Source organism: Scyliorhinus torazame, chromosome 2, assembly GCF_047496885.1.
Source record: "Scyliorhinus torazame isolate Kashiwa2021f chromosome 2, sScyTor2.1, whole genome shotgun sequence".
NCBI classification, from domain to species: Eukaryota; Metazoa; Chordata; class Chondrichthyes; order Carcharhiniformes; family Scyliorhinidae; genus Scyliorhinus; species Scyliorhinus torazame.
This window is the reverse complement of record NC_092708.1, coordinates 303641416-303664186: the sequence shown is the minus strand read 5'-3', so window position 1 is coordinate 303664186 and position 22771 is coordinate 303641416. Positions and strand designations below refer to the sequence as shown.

The following is a 22771-nucleotide window of genomic DNA, read 5'->3' as shown; positions in this document are numbered from 1 at the left end:
GACTGGAGCTGCGGGGAGAATTCCTGGTTCTTATACTCCGCCTTCAGGGCGGAGCTAGAGATCAACAGCCAACCAGGACCCGGGATCTATCAGCCAATGACATCACGGCTTCACAGTCCCACATGACCCCTAATGCATACTACCACACCCTTCAAAAGGTCGTGGTGAGCTGCCTTTTTGAACTGCTGCATTCCCGGAGGTGCAGCTACACCCACAGTGCTGGTAGGGAGGGAGTTCCACAATTTTGATTCAGCGATATTGTTGGAGCTGCCATTATCCAGGCAGATAGAGAGTATTTCATCACACTCCTGACTTGTGCCTTGTAGATGCTGGACAGGCTTTGGGCAGTCAGGAGATGATTTACTCGCTGCAGGATTCCTAGCCTTTGGCTTGCTCTTGTAGCCACGATTTTTATATGGCTACTCCAGCTCAGTTACTGGTCAATGGAAACCCCCAAGATGTTGATGAAACAACCGCTAATGTGCGACAGCATCACGTCCACAGCCAGGGCCACTGTGGAGGAGCTCTGCAGCAGTATTCAGCAGAACAGACTCTGGCTAGACTTTTGCATGCCGCATAATCTCACCATCATTTTTTTTTGTAAAATATGTTTATTCAGAATTTTTCAACAAAAATTTTCAACCATTCAGACCCCTCCCCCCCGTAACAAAAAAAGAAAGGGAAAGTCGCATAGCAAGACATAAACATATCAATTCAACATAATACAGAACTTTGTACAAGGGGTTCCTCCCGCACATATCGACTTTCCCATATGTTTATGTATTTCCTTACTCAAGGGCCCCTAGGAAAAAAAACCTTCCCCGCCCACCCTTCTACCCACCCCCCCCGAAAGAAACGTCCCCCCCCTCCCCTCCCCCCTTGTAGAAGCCAAGTATTTCAAATACAACTAGTATAGGTAAAAGATAGCTGTTTAAGCATAAATGTTGAGCCCCAGTTTTTAATACCCATTTATACAGCATAATTCACTTTTACTGAAGTCCATTGTTCTTCCCCCAAACTTGGCTTCTACACCCCTCCCCCCCTGGGTTGCTGCTGCTGCTGACCAACCTCCATCTAACGCTCCGCGAGATAGTCTAGGAACAGTTGCCACCGCCTGAAGAACCCCCGCGCAGACCCTCTCAAGGCAAACTTTATCCTCTCCAGCTTGATGAACCCTGCCATGTCATTTATCCAGGCTTCCACACTGGGGGGCTTCGCGTCTTTCCACAATAGCAAGATCCTCCGCCGGGCTACCAGGGACGCAAAGGCCAGGATACCGGCCTCTTTCGCCTCCTGCACTCCCAGCTCGTCCGTCACTCGAAATAGTGCTAGCCCCCAACTTCGCTTGACCTGGACTTTCACCACCTTAGATATAGTCCTCGTAACACCCCTCCAGAACCCATCCAGTGCCGGGCACGACCAGAACATATGGGCGTGGGTCGCCGGGCTTCCTGAGCACCTCTCACATCTGTCCTCTACCCCAAAGAACCTACTCAGCCTCGCCCCTGTCATATGCGCTCTGTGAATCACCTTAAACTGTATCAGGCTAAGCCTGGCACACGAGGAAGAGGAATTAACCCTACTTAGGGCATCAGCCCACAGACCCTCTTCAATCTCCTCCCCCAACTCCTCCTCCCATTTGCCCTTCAGCTCCTCTACCAAAGCCTCCTCCTCTTCTTTCAACTCCTTGTATATCGCCGACACCTTGCCCTCTCCGACCCATACACCCAAAATCACCCTGTCCTGAATCCCCTGTGCCGGGAGCAACGGGAATTCCCTCACCTGTCGCCTCACAAACGCCCTCACTTGCATGTACATGAAAGCATTTCCCGGGGGTAGCCCAAACTTCTCCTCCAACGCCCCTAGGCTCGCAAACGTCCCATCGATGAACAGGTCCCCCATTCTTCTAATCCCTGCCCGATTGCAGCTCTGAAACCCCCCGTCCATCCTTCCTGGGACAAACCGATGGTTATCTCTGATCGGGGACCACACCGAGGCTCCCGTCACACCCTTGTGTCGTCTCCACTGACCCCAGATCTTTAGCGTTGCCGCCACCACCGGACTCGTGGTGTACCTTGTCGGCGAGAGCGGCAGCGGTGCCGTCACCAGCGCCCCAGTCTCGTTCTTTCACAGGACGCCATCTCCAACCTCTTCCATGCCGCCCCCTCTCCCTGCATCACCCATTTGCGGATCATCGCCACTTTGGCTGCCCAGTAGTAGCCACCCAGATTCGGCAACGCCAGCCCTCCTCTATCTCTACTACACTCCAGAAACCCCCTCCTTACCCTCGGGGTCTTGTTCGCCCACACAAAACCCATAATGCTCCTGCCTACCCTCTCAAAAAAGGCCTTGGTGATCACGACTGGAAGGCACTGGAACACAAAAAGAAACCTCGGGAAGACCGTCATTTTAATCGACTGTACTCTGCCCGCTAGCGAGAGTGGCAACATGTCCCATCGTTTGAAGTCCTCCTCCATCTGCTCCACGAGCCGCGTCAAATTAAGTTTATGCAGGGCCCCCCAACTCCTAGCTATTTGGATCCCCAAGTACCGAAAGCTCCTTTCCGCCCTCCTCAACGGTAGGTCGTCTTGGAAGTGTGGATGAGCAGAGGGATCTAGGTGTCCATGTTCATAGATCCCTGAAAGTTGCCACCCAGGTTGATAGGGTCGTGAAGAAGGCCTATGGAGTGTTGGCCTTTATTGGTAGAGGGATTGAGTTCCGGAGTCAGGAGGTCATGTTGCAGCTGTACAAAACTCTGGTACGGCCACATTTGGAGTATTGCGTACAGTTCTGGTCACCGCATTATAGGAAGGACGTGGAGGCTTTGGAGCGGGTGCAGAGGAGATTTACCAGGATGTTGCCTGGTATGGAGGGAAAATCTTATGAGGAAAGGCTGATGGACTTGAGGTTGTTTTCGTTGGAGAGAAGAAGGTTAAGAGGAGACTTAATAGAGGCATACAAAATGATCAGGGGGTTAGATAGGGTGGACAGTGAGAGCCTTCTCCCGCGGATGGAAATGGCTGTCACGAGGGGACATAGCTTTAAACTGAGGGGTAATAGATATAGGACAGAGGTCAGAGGTAGGTTCTTTACGCAAAGAGTAGTGAGGCCGTGGAATGCCCTACCTGCAACAGTAGTGAACTCGCCAACATTGAGGGCATTTAAAAGTTTATTGGATAAACATATGGATGATAATGGCATAGTGTAGGTTAGATGGCTTTTGTTTCGGTGCAACATCGTGGGCCGAAGGGCCTGTACTGCGCTGTATCGTTCTATGTTCTATATGTTCTATGTCTATCCCTCTTCCCTGGTCCCCTGGATGCACCACGAAGAGCTCACTTTTCCCTACATTGAGCTTATCGCCCGAGAAGTCCCCAAACTCCCATAGGATCTGCATGACCTCCACCATCCACTGGATTCGCCACATACAGCAACAGGTCATCTGCATACAGCGACACTCGATGCTACTCTCCCCCTCTGACCATCCCCCTCCATTTCCTGGACTCCCTTAATGCCAGGGCCAAAGGTTCAATTGCTAATGCAAACAACAGGGGGGACAGGGGGCACCCATGCCTCGTCCCTCGATACAGCCGAAAATACTCCGACCTCCGCCGATTCGTAACCGCACTCGCCACCGGGGCTCTATATAGGAGCTTAACCCAACTAATAAACCCCTCCCCAAACCCAAACCTCCACAACACTTCCCAGAGATACTCCCACTCTACTCGGTCAAAGGCTTTCTCCGTGTCCATAGATGCCACAATCTCCGCCTCTCCCTCCACCGATGGCATCATTATCACGTTTAGGAGCCTCCGCACATTGGTGTTTAGCTGCCTGCCCTTTACAAATCCCGTCTGGTCCTCGTGAATCACCCCCGGGACACAGTCCTCTATCCTCGTAGCCAGCACTTTTGCCAGCAACTTAGCATCCACGTTAAGGAGCGAAATCGGCCTATACGACCCACATTGCAGTGGGTCCTTATCCCGCTTCAGGATCAAAGAGATCATCGCCTCAGACATTGTTGGGGGCAGGGTCCCCCTCTCCCTTACCTCATTGAGAGTCCTCACCAGCAACGGGGCTAACAGGTCTACGCACTTCCTAAAGAACTCAACCGGGAACCCATCCGGTCCCGGGGCCTTCCCCGCCTGCATGCTCCCTAGTCCTTTAATCAGCTCCTCCAACCCAATTGGCGCCCCCAAACCAGCCACCTCCTGCTCCTCCACCCTCGGGAACCTCAGTTGGTCCAAAAAGCGTCGCATCCCCTCTTCCCCCGCTGGGGGGCTGGGATCTGTACAGCTCCTCATAGAAGGCCTTAAATGCCTCATTTACTTTCACCGAACTCCGCACCGTAGTTCTCCTTCCATCGTTGACTCCACCTATCTCCCTCGCTGCCATCCTCTTACGGAACTGATGTGCCAGCATTCGGCTCGCCTTCTCCCCATACTCATACGTCGCCCCCTGTGCTTTCCTCCACTGTGCCTCTGCCTTCCCCGTGGTCAACAGGTCGAATTCCGTCTGGAGACTTCGCCTCTCCCTGAGTAGTCCCTCTTCAGGAGCCTCTGCATATCTCCTGTCCACCCTTAAAATCTCCCCACTAACCTCTCCCTTTCCCTGCCCTCTCCCTTCTCCCTGTGAGCCCTGATGGAGATTAACTCTCCCCTGACCACCGCCTTCAGCGCCTCCCATACTACCCCCACCTGCACCTTCCCGTTGTCGTTGGCCTCCAAATACCTTACAATGCACCCCCGCACCCTCCCGCACACCTCCTCATCTGCCAGTAGTCCCACATCCAAACGCCACAACGGGCGTTGGTCCCTCTCCTCTCCCAACTCCAGTTCCACCCAGTGCGGGGCGTGCTCTGAGATAGCTATGGCCGAATACTCCGTTCCCTCCACTTTCAGGATCAGCGCCCTGCTCAGAACAAAAAAATCTATCCGGGAGTAGGCTTTGTGCACGTGGGAGAAAAAAGAAAATTCGCTGGCCAGAGGCCTGGCAAATCTCCACGGATCCACTCCCCCATCTGGTCCATAAATTCCCTAAGCACCTTGGCCGCAGCCGGCCTCTTTCCAGTCCTAGATCTGGAACGATCTAATGCTGGGTCCAACACCGTGTTAAAATCCTCCCCCCATTATCAAGCTTCCTACCTCCAGGTCCGGAATGCGCCCCAACATCCGCTTCATAAATCCAGCATCGTCCCAGTTCGGGGCGTATACATTTACCAATACCACCCATGTCCCCTGCAACCTACCACTCACCATCACGTACCGACCCACATTGTCCACTACTATGTTCTTGGCCTCAAACGACACCCGCTTCCCCACCAGTATTGCCACCCCTCTATTCTTCGCATCCAGCCCCAAATGGAATACCTGTCCTACCCATCCCTTTCTTAACCTGACCTGGTCTGCCACCTTCAAATGTGTCTCCTGAAGCATGACCACGTCTGCTTTCAGTCCCTTTAAGTGCGCGAACACTCGGGCCCTCTTAACCGGCCCATTCAGGCCCCTCACATTCCACGTTATCAGCCAGATTGGGGGGCTTCCCACTGCCCACCCCTGCCGACTAGCCATCTCCTGTTCTAGACCAGTCCCGTGCCCGCGCCTCCCGCACCCTCCAGTCCCCCAGACGGGGAACCTCCGCCCTGACCACCTCTTCCGTTTTCAGTTCCCCCTCGGCCAATGCAGCAGCAACCCAATTCCCCCCCCCCCCCCCCCCACTAGATCCAAATTTAGCTCTTTAGCTCCCCCCATAACACTTCCGTAAGTCAGCTGACACCTGCTGACCCCGGCTTCCCCCGCCTTCCAGTTGAACCCCCCCCGGTGTGGAAATCCCCCCTCCTCCTTGCGCTCCTCCATCCCCCCCTCCGCCCTTCCCTAACGCGGGAAAAAGCCCGCGCTTTATTGAGCCAGCCCGGCCCCGTGGCGCAGCTCCTGTTGCGGCCTCATCCCAATTCCCCCATCCCCGGGCCTCCCCTCCCTCCAGCACCGGCGCCCACATTCCCCACAGTCTCCCCATCAAATCTCTTCCCCCATCCCCATCCATCGTCCCACCCGTGGAACATTCCTTACGCATAGTTAAAACCCTGTATACAATCAACATTCCCCCCACACCCACAGACCCTCAGTTTGAGTCCAATTTTTCCGTTTGGATAAAGGTCCAAGCATCTTCAGGCGTTTCAAAGTAGCGATGTCGATCCTGAAACGTGACCCACAGTCGCGCTGGCTGCAGCATTCCAAATTTCACCCTCTTTTTATGCAGCACCGCCGTGGCCCGATTAAAGCCAGTTCTCCTCTTTGCCACCTCCGCGCTCCAGTCCTGGTAAACACGGATCACCGCATTGTCCCATCTATTGCTCCGCTCCTTCTTGACCCATCTTAGGACACACTCTCTGTCCACGAAACGATAAAACCTCACCACTATCACCCTTGGCGGTTCGTTGGCCTTGGGTCTCCTCACCAGGACCCGGTGAGCCCCATCTAGCTCCAGGGGACTCGGAGAGGCCTCCGCACCCATCAGCGAATGGAACATCGTGCTCACATACGCCCCGGCATCGGCCCCCTCCACACCCAGAATCCGAAGATTCTTCCTCCTCCACCTGTTCTCCAGGTGCTCAAATCTTTCGGTCCACCTCTTGTGCAGCGCCTCGTGCGCCTCCATCTTCACCGCCAGACCCAAGATCTCGTCCTCGTTCTCGGTGATTTTTTCCCTCACCTCTCGGATCTCTACCTCCTGGGCCTTCTGGGTCTCCTTCAGCCCCTCGATCGCCGTCAGCAGTGGCGCCAGCACCTCTTTTTTAAGCTCCTCCACGCAGCGCCTGAGAAACTCCTGCTGCTCCGGCCCCCATGCTGCTCGATCTCCGCCCTCCGCCATCTTGTTTTTTTCTCCCTCGTTTCTGTCGCTGCTCCAAAGCCGCTTTTTCCCCTGCTCCACTTCTGGTCCCCTCCATACACTACGGGAGGGGGACCTTGCTCTCACCTTCCCACACGGGAAGTGGTCAAAAAATTTCCGTTGGGGCTCCTCTGGAGAGCGCAAAAGTCCATTCTAGAGGGAGCCGCCGAAATGTGCTGCTTAGCTCCGCATCGCCGCAACCGGAAGTCATAATCTCACCATCATGAGGGGTTAGCACAGCTGTACAGTGTGCATCTGAGGACCAGGACCAAGGAGTATGAGGAGACAGCCCAGAGAGTCCCTTTCTGCTATGGCTGCCTGAGTGCAATATCAGTAACTGGTTCCCCAATTCCCCATTCACCAACAGTCACGTGTCTTACCTTCTCTCTGTCACTGACCATCCCATCATCTGCTTGCTACAACACAAAAATAAAAGCTGAGACAAAATAAACATTTAAAAACAAATTTATAAATGAAATTATACTGCCAAGGCCTCCAATGCAGATTCCCCAAACCTTAGGGCTCCCTCGCTCCTCTGATGTGCCATTGTCTCGTTTCCCTGGTGATTCATTTCCTGCATGACTGCCAGTATTTACACCAGCCGCAACCCTTTAAGAGGTGCTAACTAGTTTTAACTGGTTCGAGGAAGTTGGGGTGGCACAGTGGTTAGCACTGCTGCCTCATGGCGCCGAGGACCCAGGTTCGATCACGGCCCCGGGTCACTGTCCGTGTGGAGTTGGCACATTCTCCCTGTGTCTGCATGGGTCTCAGCAACCCCCTCCCCCCCCCCCCCCCCCCCCCGCTTCCCCACTCCCAGCCTTCTCCCTTTTCAGATAACAACCCAATAATCTTGAGTCCTTCGATTGAACCTTCCTCCACCACACTCTCAAATACCATATTCCAGATGGGACAGCATGGTAGCACAGTGGTTAGTACTGTTGCTTCAGACCGCCAGGGATCCAGGTTCAATTCCCAGCTTGGGTCGCTGTCCGTGTGGAGGCTGCACGTTCTCCTCGTGTCGGCATGGGTTTCCTCCGGGTGCTCTGGTTTCCTCCCACAAGTCTTGAAAGACGCGCTTGTTAGCTAAATTGGACATTCTGAATTCTCCCTCAGTGTACCCAAACAGGCGCCGTAGTGTGGCAACTCGGGGATTTTCACAGTAACTTCATTGTAGTGTTAATGTAAGACTACTTGTGACACTAAAAACGATTAGATTATTATCCTAATCACTCGCTTTGTAAAAAAGCTTTTCCTCATATTGCTTCGCTTTTCTCAAACATCCTGGGCGGAATTCTCCGCATGCCGGCGCTGATTTCATAATTGCCGATTGGGCAGAGAATCCCTTTTCACCACCGAGTCTGCCTGTTTTCGGATGCTCGGTCCCCTCCAAAACGCTGTCATCGAGGATACGCCGCACACCGTTGGGACGGCCTCAGGACATTACCTGAAAGCCCTCCCCCGATGCTCCGCCCTTATGGGCCAAGTTCTCGGCGCAGGGCACATGTGCTCTCAGTTTTCGGGAACCCAGCATAGCGGCTGCGGACTGTGTCCAGCGCCGCCACAATCGGGAGGAGCCATGCTGCTGGCCGGGGTGTGCTTCAGCAAGGGCTGGGGGGACTGGTGGGGGGTGGCCTGGTGGTGGCGAGGGTGGGTCCAGGGGGGCACTATCTGGCATGTCGGTCCACGCACAGCCGGCGCCATGTTGTACGATGCGATCACTGCAGATCGGCGCCGTACACATGTCCGACCACGGACCCCGCAATTCTCCGGCCGTTTATTTCGTGAAGACCGTGCGTTTTACATGGCGCAGCTGCTAGCCCCTCACCGGTCAGAGGATCGGTGCTGGAGCCTCGCTGATTATTTTATCGTAGAACTAGACACTTCTTCCAGATATAGCCTCAAAATCGGAGAATCCAGCCCCTTAAATCTGTGCCCTCTCATTCTCAATCCTTCCACCAATGGAAACAGTTTTTCCCTGTCTACTCTGTTCGAAGCCCTCATAACTTTGTGCACTTCTATCAAATCTCCTCTCATACTTCACGTATAGAATCATAGAATTGATTTACAGTACAGGAGGGCATTCGGCCCATTGAGACTGCACCAGCCCCTGGAAAGAGCACCCTATTAAAGCCCACACCTCCACCTTGTCCCAGTAACCCCACCTTTTTTTTTGACACTATTATTTTTGGCAATTTAGCATCACCAATCCACTTAATCTGCACATCTTTGGACTGTGGGAGGAAACTGGAGTACCCGGAGGAAACCCATGCAGACACGAGGAGAACATGCTGATTCCGCACAAAGTGACCCAAGCTGGGAATTGAACCTGGGATCCTGGAGCTGTGAAGCAACAGTGCTAACCACTGTGCTACCATGCAGACTTCTCGGAGGAAAAGTCCAAATTTCGCCAAACTATCTGCAAAGCTTGATTGCTAGCACTTCCACAAATATTTAATCCCTCCATCACAGACTAACAGTAGCAGCCATGTGTATCATCTACAAGATGTACTGTAGGAACTCACCAAGGTTCCTTGGACAGCACCTACCAAACCCGCGACCACTACCATTTAATAAGACAGACAGCAGATATCTGGGAATTTCATCACGTGGAGGTTGCCCTCCAAGTCACTCACCACCCCAACTTGGAAATATATCATCGTTCCTTCACTGTCGCTGGGTCAAAATCCTGGAACTCCCTCCCCAACAGCACTGTGGGTGTACCTACGCCTCAGGGAATGCAGTGGTTCAAGCTTACCACCGCCTTCTGAACGGCAACTAGGGGTTGGCAGTAAATGCTGTCTTAGCCAGCCTACATCCCCCAAATTATTTTTTAAAAATCTCCACCTATTAATTTACTATTCTCCATGAGTGCTATCTATGTCTCCCAGTATTTTGTGCACCCTGGTATTCCTTGCGAATATTCTCTCCTGGTTCTCATAGCCCTGCAGAGTTAGCTTAAAGCCATCTCAACAGCACAAGCAAAATGCCTCGCAAGGAACTCAGTCCCAGCTCTATTCAGGTGAAACCTCTCCAACTTGTACAGGCACCATCTTCCTCAGAGGCTACCCCAGGAATCTAAAGCCCTTCCTCCTGCACCATCTTTCTTTTTAATTTTTAAAATCATTTTTACAGGATGTGGCCGTTGCTGGCTAGGTCAGCATTTGTTGCCCATCTCCAATTGTGCTCGAGAAGGTGGTGGTGAGCTGCCTTCTTGCATAGCTGCAGTCCATGTGGTGTAGCCGTGAGCATTTCCAGACAGTTCTAGCCACACATTCATTTGTCTTATCCTCCTATTTTTGTATTCACTTGCACATGGCACTGGAGTAATCTGAAGATGACCACATTGGAGGTCCTGGTTGCTAAATTTCTACCTAGCTCCCTGAACTCTGATCGCAGGACCACATTCCCTTTCTCCCTAAGTCATTGGTCCCAATGTGATCCACCACCTCTGCTATTCACCCTCCCCCAGAAGGATGTCTTGCAGCCGCTCTGTGACATCCTTGACCTTGGTATCAGGATGACAACATAAAATCATGGATACACATCCACAGCTTCAGAAACACCTTATCTGGCCCCCTGACTAACGAATCCCCTATCACGCCAGTGCGGTTTTTATAACCAAGTGTATTTAAAATCTGTCTCTGCACGACAGCAAACAGAACTCAGTGATTGACATGACAACAACAAATCCCGATCAAAACACTATTATTTCTCCAGCAGAGTATGGAGAACAGAGGACAAATACACGATACACATCATGTGGGTAGAATCATTCGGTCGGGCGACACAGTGGTTAGCACTGCGGTGCCGAGGACCTGGATTTGATCTGGGCCCCGGGTGGAGTTTGCACATTCCCCCCGTGTCTGCGTGGGTTTCACCCCCACAACCCAAAGATGTGCAGGGTAGGTGGGTTGGCCACGCTAAATTGCCCATTAATTGGAGAAAAAAAATTGGATACTCAAAATTTTTTTTTAAAATCATTCCCTGTCATCTTGGCAGGCTCCAGCTTTCAGTGACGGGAACATGTCCAAATCATCCTTGGGGATGACACTCGCTAAGTTGCTCCTTGAACCAACTGGTACAGACACGATGGGCCGAATGGCTCCCCGCGCGCTGCAAACAAGACCAAGACCCTCACTGCGCAGTCGCTTTAACCGGCTGCCGTCATTGCGCATGCGGACTACAGGCAGCGCCTCCTGGGTCTTGGGAGTGAAATTCGCCGCGCTGCGCCGTTTGGAAGGTAAAGCCGGCGCCGGTTTAAGATGGCGACATCCCGTGGGCGGATAGCTTGGCGATGGACGGGAACCGGGGCAAAGTGTTTGGATAGGGAAAGCGACGATTGGCTGCGGGTTGTCACGTGATGTTGGAGGGGGCGGCTCACTGAGCCTGCGCTGGGTGAGGAGCGGCGGCGACAGCAGCGGTTTGTCAGGCAGAGTCTGCTTTAAAGGCCTCATCATGACTGAGACCAGATTCCCGTCCACCAGCGGGGACTGAATAGTGTTCTATATCGGTCTTGTCCTGAGCCAGTATTTCACCCACCTGTGAGGTGATTTTTTTTGGTTGGTGGGGGTGGGGGGGGCATCTAACTGAAATGCAGCGGCACAGAATGTCTCCAGTATTCTCCTGATCTAAAGTTCCACCCACACTTAATTAGTTCAGCTTCCTCTTACCCAGAAACATGCCTACTCTGTTCTCATAATATCCCCAGCCCCTCGCAGCTTCAATACCCCACAGGGTATCTTCGCAAACACAATGTTCCTTTTTATTGGCAGTGCCCACTACTACCGGTCTGTTGTTTGGTTTTCCCATTCTTCGATTTGTACCAGCTGCCTTTAGTTCATGTTTCAGCCTCAGTGATGTACGGAAGGTGGGCCTCAGCTTGTCCCCAAATGAGAAAAGGCTTTGGATTTTATCACAGCTTATAGAAATGCAAATAGATTTATTTTTAAATAATGCAGCAACCGTATTGCACACAGCAAAAATCAACACAGATAATTGATCAAAGAAACATTTATTTAACTCCATTCGATCTCGCCTCTAATGTAAAGTTATCTCGACCCGAAACATTAATTCTGTTTATCTCCACAGATGCTGCCTGACCTGCTGAGTATTTCCAGCATATTATTTTTTAATTACACACTTCCCTGGCCTGTCTTCATCTATCTTTTGGGGCAATAGTAGTAGACACGCTTACAAGCTTTCTTCTGGTGCATTAATTTCTGTATATAGCTATGCCCCCACAAATTGTTGTTGCAAGCGAAGTTTTGAGAATTTTACTGACTGCAGAAAACAAGAGTAAAACCATGTTTTTAAACCAACCTTTTTGCTTTGCAGGATCCATTTCCTCCTGTGAAATAGTGCAGACAGCATCTTTAGTAATATTTGGTCAGAAACCAATTACAAAACCAGCATAATGATTTTTGTGGATATTCATCCAATCGAGCAAAATCTTTAGTACCACAGAACAAAGTAGAAAGTACCAGGTTCTTTAAATATCATAATCCCTTAACTATACTATGTATAATACATTTTTGCATGGTGCAATGGTGCATTTTTCAAATATAAACCAATCCAATTCAAATATAAACTGATCCAAAAATGCACCATGATCAAAAAGTGGATTGCATTTTTTAAAATGTACCTGCAAGCACGAATTATGATTATTCATGGTCTTCCTCTTCTGAAGTTCCCCATTGCTAAATTTTTGCACCCATGTTTAATTATTTACATTGAGCATGAACTTTGTGACTATTTGGTGAATCGAATACAATCTTAAAATTTAATTTTCTTTTCCTTTTGGTGGTGTGGGCAATTCTGACAGCAATGAATTTTGAAGAGGATTTGATGCCCAGGCAATTGCCTGTGGATGACTGGGATACCATTGAAGACTTTGACCCTAGTGTGCCACCCAGAACACCCCAAGAATACTTGAAAAGAGTCCAGTAAGTAAAAGTGGAAGAGTTCTCTAAATTGCAAATATATATTTGATATAACTTCCGGTTCAAAGCAAGTACAATGTAAGGCCGATAAAGGTTATTTTGTATTGCACCGCGAGTTATAACTGCTATATTAAAGTGTGGAATTAGATCTGCTTTCCAGCTTCAGAATACGGCTTGTGCCTGATTTATCATAATGTGACATTGGTAGAGGCCTAGGAAATGGTCACTTTTCTTTGTTGTGGGTGATGCTTGACCATGGAGACATGAGGGTGGGGAAGTTAGTTGGTTACGTGTCCTAAAATCAAAAAGGCAGTCTAGCCTAGTGTATTTTAAATGTAACTTCGGCCGTTTATCAACTCTCAGCAACCCATTGCGCCATATAATGCTCTTTTTAATTACAGCATGAATTTGTATCATACTTGTGAACCAAAGCGGCACCCAGTGCAATGCATCTTGGCCAGTTAACTACTCCTATGAAAATTGGGAATGCAGTAGAATCTTGATTATCCAGCAGGGAAAATTCCAGCTTCTCATCCCAAAAATGGATTATAGAGATCGAGCCCCAATGCATGAAATAACAATACTCTAGACATAGGAATGAAGATGGTGAGATACAAGAAGCCAAAGAAACATGGTGCTTCAATTTCTCAGGGTTTTATCCTGCAACATGGTGGACAATTGGCATGTAGATAATGGACATTCAACTATAACACTGAAATGAACATCACTAAATAAGAAAAAAATTAATGCTGTGGTTTTGCTTTATGCTCTTACCATTTAACCTACAAGTTGTAATTTAGAATTTGTATTTCAATTTTTGCTTTCAGGATTGAAGCATCAAGATGTCCTGAAGTAGTAGTGGCAAAGATTGACCCAAAAAAGTTGAAAATGAATCAGACTGTGAATATTTCAGTAAGTACAATAATTTGACACATTACATGAAAACTTTAGGACTTTTGTTTGTAAAGATTTTATTTCAACTTTTAAAAAATTGTTTCTTGTCCACTTTTGGCTCTGTACAAAGAACATTCATTACAGCACAGGAACAGGTCCTTCGGCCCTCCAAGCCTGCGGCGACCATGATACCTGCCTAAACTAAAACCGTATGCACTTAAGGAGTCCATATCCTTCCATTCCCACCCTATTCATATATTTGTCTAAATGCTGCTATTGTACCTGTTCCCACCACCTCCCCAGGCAGCGCGTTCCATATATTTACCACCCTTTGTGTAAAGAAACTTGCCTCGTACATCTGTTCTAAACTTTTCCCCACGCACTTTAAAACTATGTCCCCGAGCACTTGACTCTCCTACCCGAGGAAAAAGCATCTGACTATCCACTCTTGTCCATGCCACTCATAATCTTGTCGACCTCTATCAGGTTATCTCTTAACCTCCGTTGTTCCAGTGAGAACAGATTGAGTTTATCTAACTTTTCCTCATAGCTAATGCCCTCCATACCAGGCAACATCCTAGTAAACCGCTTCTGTACCCTCTCCAATGCATCCACATCTTTCTGGTAGTGTGGCAACCAGAATTATACACAATATTCCAAATGAGGCCTAACTAAGGTCCTGTACAGCTGCAACATGACTTGCCAATTTTTATATTCAATGCCTCGACCAATGAAGGCCAGCATGCCGTATGCCTTCTTGACCACCTTATCCACATGCTTTGCCATTTTCAGTGATCGGTGGACATGCATGCCCAGATCTCTCTGCCTGTCAATACTCGCAAGAGTTCCACCGTTTACTGTGTAATTCTTACATGCATTGGATCTTCCAAAGTGCATTACCTCACACTTGTCCGGATTAAACTCCATCTGCCATTTCTACGCCCAAGACTCCACCAGCTTATATCTTGCTGTATCCTCTGACAATTCTCTTCACTATCCGCAACTCCACCAATTTTTGTGTCGTTGGTGAACTTACCAATCAGACTTCGATAAACTTACTACATTTTCTTCCAAATCATTTATATATACTACGAACAACAAAAGTCCCAGAACTGATCCCTGTTGAATGCCGCTAGTCACAGCCCACCATTCAGAAAAACAGCTGCAGAGCGGGGCCAACAGTGTGGGTTCAATTCCCATAGCGTTGGCTTAGGCTCTGTCAGCTTCATGCAACTAGTAAAAGGTGAGACTGACAGTGAAAAATGGTGTATCTTTACAGTAAGCACTATTTTAAATAGAAATCAAAGCAGAATTAGCTTAATTTGCCCTTGCAAATATATTTTTAGTACATTCCTCTAGTATTGAATGTGTGCGGCAATGTTAGAATGGCCTCCGACCCGTGCGTGCGCGATTCACGCCGATTCTCCGGGAACCGGAGAATCACGGGAGCGGCGTTGCGCCGGATTTCGGCGTCAATGCCGATTCTCCGCCCCCGTGCTGATCGCGATTTCAGCTCAGAGAATCCCGCCCCCTAATCCTGCAGAAATGGCTATTCACAGATCAGTGAATTTTCTTTGTCCTAATCAATATTCCACTCTCAACCAATGCCATCAAATAAGTTAACTGGTCGTCCAGTCAGTTGCTGTTTGTTGGACCTTGCTGTGTGGAAATTACATGCTTAATGATAGTGATTGCACTTCAAAACTGACCTATTGCTTGAACAGTGCTTTAGACTTGACCAAGAAGATGATAAATTGCTACATAAATGCATATTCTTTGTTCATCCAAGCATGATGTTTTTCTTGATACATGTTTGAGTTTTGTGTCCTTTAGTGTGATACACATGTTATTAAGAAATAGGAGCAGACCTAGGCCATTTGGCCTATCAAACCTGCTCTGTCATTCAATATAATTATGACTGATCTGATTGTGGCCGTAACCCTACTTTCCTGTCTGTCCCCAATAACCCTTGTCTCTCTTATCAATCACATATCTGTCAAACTCAGACTTAAGTGTATTCAATAAAATGTGTCCACTTTGTATACATTTTGAACATAAACTGAGCTTGTAAGTTGTCCATATCAAGAATCTAGTTCATTCGAGTGAGGGAATGAGTCCAAGAACCCAACACAGATTGGGTACAAATGGAGGAGGCATCCTGTAAAGGAACGACCCTCCGTGCCCTGGCCACAGTAGCACTCCCATCCTCCTCAACAAGATACACAACGAGCCCAGGAGTATCGGCCACGCTGAGAACGTGGACCCAGCTGAGACAACACTTCGGGATAGCCAAAATGGCTCCCATATGCGGCAATCACAGACTCCCCCCAGCCATGCTGGATACCACCTTCAAAAGATGGAGGTGGGACGGGGGCACATTGACGGTCGGGGACTTCTACGTAGGGTACAGACTGGCGACATTAGACGAACTGACGAAGAAATGGAGGCTAGCAAAAGGACAGGAAATGAGACACCTCCAAATAAAACACTTCCTCCGCAAAGAGACAATAGGGTGACTTCCGGTGACGGCAGGTGGGAGGCTGCCACACATTGGAGGGCTCCCGCTCGGGAACGGCATTTTTGGGGTCTAACGCCCGGTCCCACGGGTAACAGAGGTGGCAAAAGCAGGGAGAAGGCGCAGTGAAGAAAGATGTCGAGAACAAGTTAAAAAAAGGCCGTGAAAAAAACAGCTGAAAGTCTGTCGGGGAGTGGAAAGGTCACCGCGGGGACGGCAAGAAAAATGGAGTCTGGGGCACCAGGGGAGGCCGCCTTGCCCACAGCTGAAGAAATGACTACGGTGATGGCCGCGGAACTCGAAAGGCAGTTCAGAAAACACATGGAGGAGATGGGAGGAGTATTGAAATTGCTGGTGGAGGAGGCGATTGCCCCGGTGAGGGCGGCGGTATTGAATGAGTGGCGGAGATACGGGAGCAAGGCGAGGTGCTGAAGGAAGTGGAAGATTGTTACAGCACCGCTATCAACTTACCTCGATTGGGAAGGAGATGCGGAAGGTGATAGACATCAACAAGGGTCTGCGAGCCAAAATGGGCGACTTGGAACACAGATCCAGGCGACAGAATCTGAGGATTGTGGGTCTTCCCGAAGGAGTGGAAGGCCCGAGGCCGACTGAGTATTTTGCCACGATGGTGGCGAAGCTATTGGGGGAGGGTGATGATCCCTCCCGATGTGAACTGGATCGGGCTCATCGATCGTGGAGGCCTGTACCAAAGGAGAGTGAGCCGCCAAGAGTAGTGACTGTTTTCGTAGGTACAGTGTGAAGGAGAAGGTCCTGTGCTGGGCAAAGCAGAAGTGGGTGGTGCAGTGGGCTGGAGCTGGTATACGCATATATCAGGACTTTACGGTGGAGCTGGCGAGGAGGCGGGCTGCCTTCAGCCGGGTGAAGAAGGCGCTGTACATCAGTAAGGTGTGGTGCAGCATAGTATACCCAGCTAAGTTGAGGGTGACTTACAAATCCAAGGACTTTTATTTCAGGACGGCGGAAGCAGTGGAGGAGTTTGCGAAGGCAGAAGGACTGGCTGAATTGCGAAGTGGTCATGTACTGATGTAGCCTCCTGTAACTCTATTTTAAACTGCGGCGGGTATATGTGCTAAATGAGCCAACGTTGTATATACTTGGACAAGGGAAGAGAGGGGCCTTTCACTTGCAATGATGGTTCTTTGGAGCTTGGGTGTGTATGCGGGGTTTGTGTGCTAAAGGGGATTTCTTGGTTTTCCTGGCACCAGGCAAGGGGGAAAGAGACCCGGGCGGGGGCCTCCACGCTGGCCAGTTTAAGCCAGAGAACAGGGAAGGGGGAGGAACCATAGACCGATCCAGAGGGCAATGAAATGCACATAGGGTCAGTTAAACAAAGGACAAACTAAACCTCTTTGTATGATAAAGGAAATTAGCGTGCGCGAGAAAAATGTGATCCGTATATATATACAACTGTTTATAAATATGGGAAATGCCAATACAAAGATTTTATATTTTTTTTTAAAAATATATAGTTTATTCTGAAGTTTGCACATCATCACGGGATTGTGCTAAATAGATGCATATTTTCCTTGAATTTGGTTTTGCAAAGTTTAAAGTGTGCATTGTTGTGGCTGTTATCTATTTGTATGATTAACAGTAAAGTCATCATAGTCCTAAGTGACCATAGGTTGCTTTCCCCTTTGAGAGGGAGAGCTGACTAGTGGTGATTTAACCTGAGGATCACCACACCTCAGGCAAGGGGCAGGGTTGAGAAGGCGCAGGACCTACGTGAACAACCCCAGTCGGTACGGGAATTGAACCCACGCTGTTGGCCCCGCTCTGCAGCACAAACCAGCTGTCCAGTCCACTGAGCTAAACCGGCCCCAGTAACCTTATTCAAAATGATGTAATGTTTTATTCATATTGCCAAAATATTTTTCTATACACTCCTGTTCTGCTCCCAAAATTAAGAAGTTAACCTTTTAAAGAATGCGCTGTGGATTGCAGTTCAAAACAACTAAACAGTTACTCAAAATGCAGTTAATATCTTGTCATATATGCCAGCTCGCTCTTATTGCCCTTTTAGGTAATTATTTTTTCTTCTAAACAGGAAATATTTCAATACATTTTTAAATAAATACAATTATTAGTTATCTTTCTTTATGTGTATAAGAGAAATCAGTCTCTCTAACCCATTTCTTTTTCCTTTTTGCAGTAGAAATGCAACTACATTCATCAGAGTTGAAGTATAGATACTTTAAACTGTCATATTTCTGCGCACTTTAGATATTTGTCATAATTCAGTTTATATATTTTAGCTATCTGGATGTCAACCTGCCCCTGCCGGATTTTCTCCCAGTCTCCGATGGCAGCAGCAGCAAGTAGCTAATTTTTCAATCCTTCGACAGGTAACATGTTTGCTTTGAAAAAATGTTTGTATAGATATTTAGGAACCTTACTGGTGAAAATGTATCCAGAATTACGGAAGAAAAAATTATTTTCCAGCCAGCAGGCAAGTTTCATATAACATAGAACTGTACAGCACAGTACAGACCCTTCGGCCCACGATGTTGTGCCGAACTAGTCTGAAACTAAGATCAAATCATTCTAGTGCACTCCATATGCCTATTCAATAACCGCTTGAAAGTTCCTAAAGTGTCCGACTCCACTACCATAGTTGGGAGTGCGTTCCACGCCCCAACCACTCTCTGAGTAACGAACCTACCTCTGACATCCCTCCTATATCTTCCACCTTGAACCTTATAGTTATGCCCCCTTGTAACAGCTACATCCATCTGAGGAAAAAGTCGCTGAACGTCCACTCTATCTATCCCTCTCATCATCTTATACACTTCAATTAAGTCACCTCTTATCGTCCTTCGCTCCAATGAGAAAAGCCCTCACTCCCTCAACCTTTCCTCATAAGACCTACCCTCCAATCCAGGCAGCATCCTGGTAAATCTCCTTTGCACCCTTTCCACTGCTTCCACATCCTTCCTATAATGAGGTGACCAGAACTGCACACCATACTCCAAATGTGGTCTAACCAAGGTCTTGTACAGTTGCAGCATAACCTCACGGCTCTTAAACTCAATCCCCCTGTTAATAAATGCTAACACATTATAGGTTTTCTTCACGGCTCTATCGATTTGGGTGGCAACTTTCAGAGATCTATGGACATGAACTCCAATATCTCTCTGCTCCTCCACATTCTTCAGAACCCTGCCGTTAACCCTTTAATCCGCATTCAGATTTGTCCTACCAAAATGAATCACCTCACTTATCAGGGTTAAACTCCATCTGCCAACACATTATAGGTTTTCTTCACGGCTCTATCGATTTGGGTGGCAACTTTCAGAGATCTATGGACATGAACTCCAATATCTCTCTACTCCTCCACATTCTTCAGAACCCTGCCGTTAACCCTGTAATCCGCATTCAGATTTGGCCTACCAAAATGAATCACCTCACACTTATCAGGGTTAAACTCCATCTGCCACTTTTCAGCCCAGCTCTGCATCCTATCTGGGGCAGCACGGTAGCATTGCGGATAGCACAATTGCTTCACAGCTCCAGGGTCCCAGGTTCGATTCCGGCTTGGGTCACTGTCTCTGTGGAGTCTGCACATCCTCCCCGTGTGTGCGTGGGTTTCCTCCGGGTGCTCCGGTTTCCTCTCACAATCCAAAGATGTGCGGGTTAGGTGGATTGGCCATGCGGAATTGCCCATAGTGTCCAAAATTGCCCTTAGTGTTGGGTGTAGTTACTGGGTTAGGATGGAGGTGTGGACCTTGGGTGGGGTGCTCTGTCTAAGAGCCGGTGCAGACTCGATGGGCCGAATGGCCTCCTTCTGCACTGTAAATTCTATGATAATTCTATCAATGTCTCTTTGCAGCCTACAATAGCCCTCCATATTGTCCACTACTCCACCAATCTTGGTGTCATCAGCAAATTTACTGACCCAACTTTCAACTCCATCATCCAAGTCATTGATAAAAATCACAAATAGCAGAGGACCCAGCACTGATCCCTGTGGTACACCACTGGTGACTGGGCTCCAGGATGAAGATTTGCCATCTACCATCACCCTCTGTCTTCTATGTGATAGCCAGTTACTGATCTAATCGGCCAAATTTCCCTCTATGCCATGCCTCCTTACTTTCTGCATGAGCCGACCATGGGGCACCTTGTCAAACGCCTTACTAAAATCCATGTATACGACATCAACTGCTCTACCTTCATCTATGTACTTAGTTACCTCCTCAAAGAATACAATCAAACTTGTGAGGCAAGACTTACCCCTCACAAATCCGTGCTGACTATCCTGGATTAAGCTGTATCTTTTCAAATGATCATAAATCCTATCCCTCAGGACCTTTTCCAATAATTTACCTATGACCGAAGTGAGACTAACCGGACTATAATTCCCTTTCTTGAACAAGGGGACAACTTTCGCTTCTCTCCAGTCTTCTGGCACTATTCCTGTAGACAAAGATCAAAGCCAAAGGCTCTGCAATCTCATCCCTCACCTCCCAAAGAATCCTAGGACATATCCCACCAGGCCCAGGGGACTTAACTATCCTCAGGCTTCTCAAAATTTCTAACACCTCTTCCTTTCGAATATCTACCTCCTCCAGCCTACCAGCCTGTATCGCACTATCCTCCTCAACAACATGGCCCCTCTCCTTTGTGTACACTGAAGAAAAGTATTCATACAGAATACTGAAGGAGGCTGGAGAGGAAATTGCTGAGGCCTTGACAGAAATCTTTGGATCCTCGCTGTCTTCAGGGGATGTCCCGGAGGACTGGAGAATAGCCAATGTTGTTCCTCTGTTTAAGAAGGGTGGCAGGGATAATCCCGGGAACTACAGGCCGGTGAGCCTTACTTCAGTGGTAGGGAAATTACTGGAGAGAATTCTTCGAGACAGGATCTACTCCCATTTGGAAGCAAATGGACGTATTAGTGAGAGGCAGCACGGTTTTGTGAAGGGGAGGTCGTGTCTCACTAACTTGATAGAGTTTTTCGAGGAGGTCACTAAGATGATTGATGCAGGTAGGGCAGTAGATGTTGTCTATATGGACTTCAGTAAGGCCTTTGACAAGGTCCCTCATGGTAGACTAGTACAAAAGGTGAAGTCACACGGGATCAGGGGTGAACTGGCAAGGTGGATACAGAACTGGCTAGGCCATAGAAGGCAGAGGGTAGCAATGGAGGGATGCTTTTCTAATTGGAGGGCTGTGACCAGTGGTGTTCCACAGGGATCAGTGCTGGGACCTTTGCTCTTTGTAGTATATATAAATGATTTGGAGGAAAATGTAACTGGTCTGATTAGTAAGTTTGCAGACGACACAAAGGTTGGTGGAATTGCGGATAGCGATGAGGACTGTCTGAGGATACAGCAGGATTTAGATTGTCTGGAGACTTGGGCGGAGAGATGGCAGATGGAGTTTAACCTGGACAAATGTGAGGTAATGCATTTTGGAAAGGCTAATGCAGGTAGGGAATATACAGTGAATGGTAGAACCCTCAAGAGTATTGAAAGTCAAAGAGATCTAGGAGTACAGGTCCACAGATCACTGAAAGGGGCTACACAGGTGGAGAAGGTAGTCAAGAAGGCATACGGCATGCTTGCCTTCATTGGCCGGGGCATTGAGTATAAGAATTGGCAAGTCATGTTGCAGCTGTATAGAACCTTAGTTAGGCCACACTTGGAGTATAGTGTTCAATTCTGGTCGCCACACTACCAGAAGGATGTGGAGGCTTTAGAGAGGGTGCAGAAGAGATTTACCAGAATGTTGCCTGGTATGGAGGGCATAAGCTATGAGGAGCGATTGAATAAACTCGGTTTGTTCTCACTGGAACGAAGGAGGTTGAGGGGCGACCTGATAGAGGTATACAAAATTATGAGGGGCATAGACAGAGTGGATAGTCAGAGGCTTTTCTCCAGGGTAGAGGGGTCAATTACTAGGGGGCATAGGTTTAAGGTGAGAGGGGCAAAGTTTAGAGTAGATGTACGAGGCAAGTTTTTTACGCAGAGGGTAGTGGGTGCCTGGAACTCACTACCGGAGGAGGTAGTGGAGGCAGGAACGATAGGGACATTTAAGGGGCATCTTGACAAATATATGAATAGGATGGGAATAGAAGGATACGGACCCAGGAAGTGTAGAAGATTGTAGTTTAGTCGGGCAGTATGGTCAGCACGGGCTTGGAGGGCCGAAGGGCCTGTTCCTGTGCTGTACATTTCTTTGTTCTTTGTTCTTTAGGGCCTCTCCTATATCTTCAGACTCCAGGCACACGTTCCCACTACTGTCCTTGACCGGCCCTAACTTCACCTTGGTCATTCTTTTATTCCTCACATAAGTGTAAAAAGCCTTGGGGTTTTCCTTGATCCTACCTGCCATGGACTTCTCATGCCCCCTCCTAGCTCTCCTAAGCCCTTTCTTGAGCTCCTTCCTAGCTATCTTGTATCCCTCAAGTGCCCTAACTGAACCTTGTTTTCTCATCCTTACATAAGCCCCCTTCTGCCTCTTGATAAGACATTCAACCTCTTTTGTAAACCATGGTTCCCTCACTCGA

At 48.6% G+C, this 22771-nt stretch overlaps 1 protein-coding gene and 1 long non-coding RNA gene across 6 annotated transcripts in view; one reads left to right on the top strand and one right to left on the bottom strand.

The window, feature by feature from the left end:
• LOC140399555 (uncharacterized) overlaps window positions 1-22771 on the bottom strand; it is a 97044-nt gene that overhangs the window by 46758 nt on the left and 27515 nt on the right. Inside the window, exon 3 of the long non-coding RNA XR_011937716.1 lies at window positions 12208-12235. This is a non-coding gene — a long non-coding RNA (uncharacterized lncRNA). The remainder of the gene's footprint in view (window positions 1-12207; window positions 12236-22771) is intronic.
• The window catches only part of gemin2 (gem (nuclear organelle) associated protein 2), a 72428-nt gene continuing 60700 nt past the window's right edge, over window positions 11044-22771 (top strand). For 2 of the 5 annotated variants that reach the window (XM_072489092.1, XM_072489070.1), the window contains exons 1-4: window positions 11044-11128; window positions 12710-12830; window positions 13655-13739; window positions 18516-18605. In XM_072489092.1, coding sequence (XP_072345193.1) covers window positions 11062-11128; window positions 12710-12830; window positions 13655-13739; window positions 18516-18605 — 363 coding nt within the window. In that variant the 5' untranslated portion in view covers window positions 11044-11061. Of the gene's footprint in view, window positions 11435-12709; window positions 12831-13654; window positions 13740-18515; window positions 18606-22771 lie in introns of all 5 variants that reach the window. The other 3 variants (XM_072489079.1, XM_072489073.1, XM_072489086.1) reach the window with 3 other exon arrangements.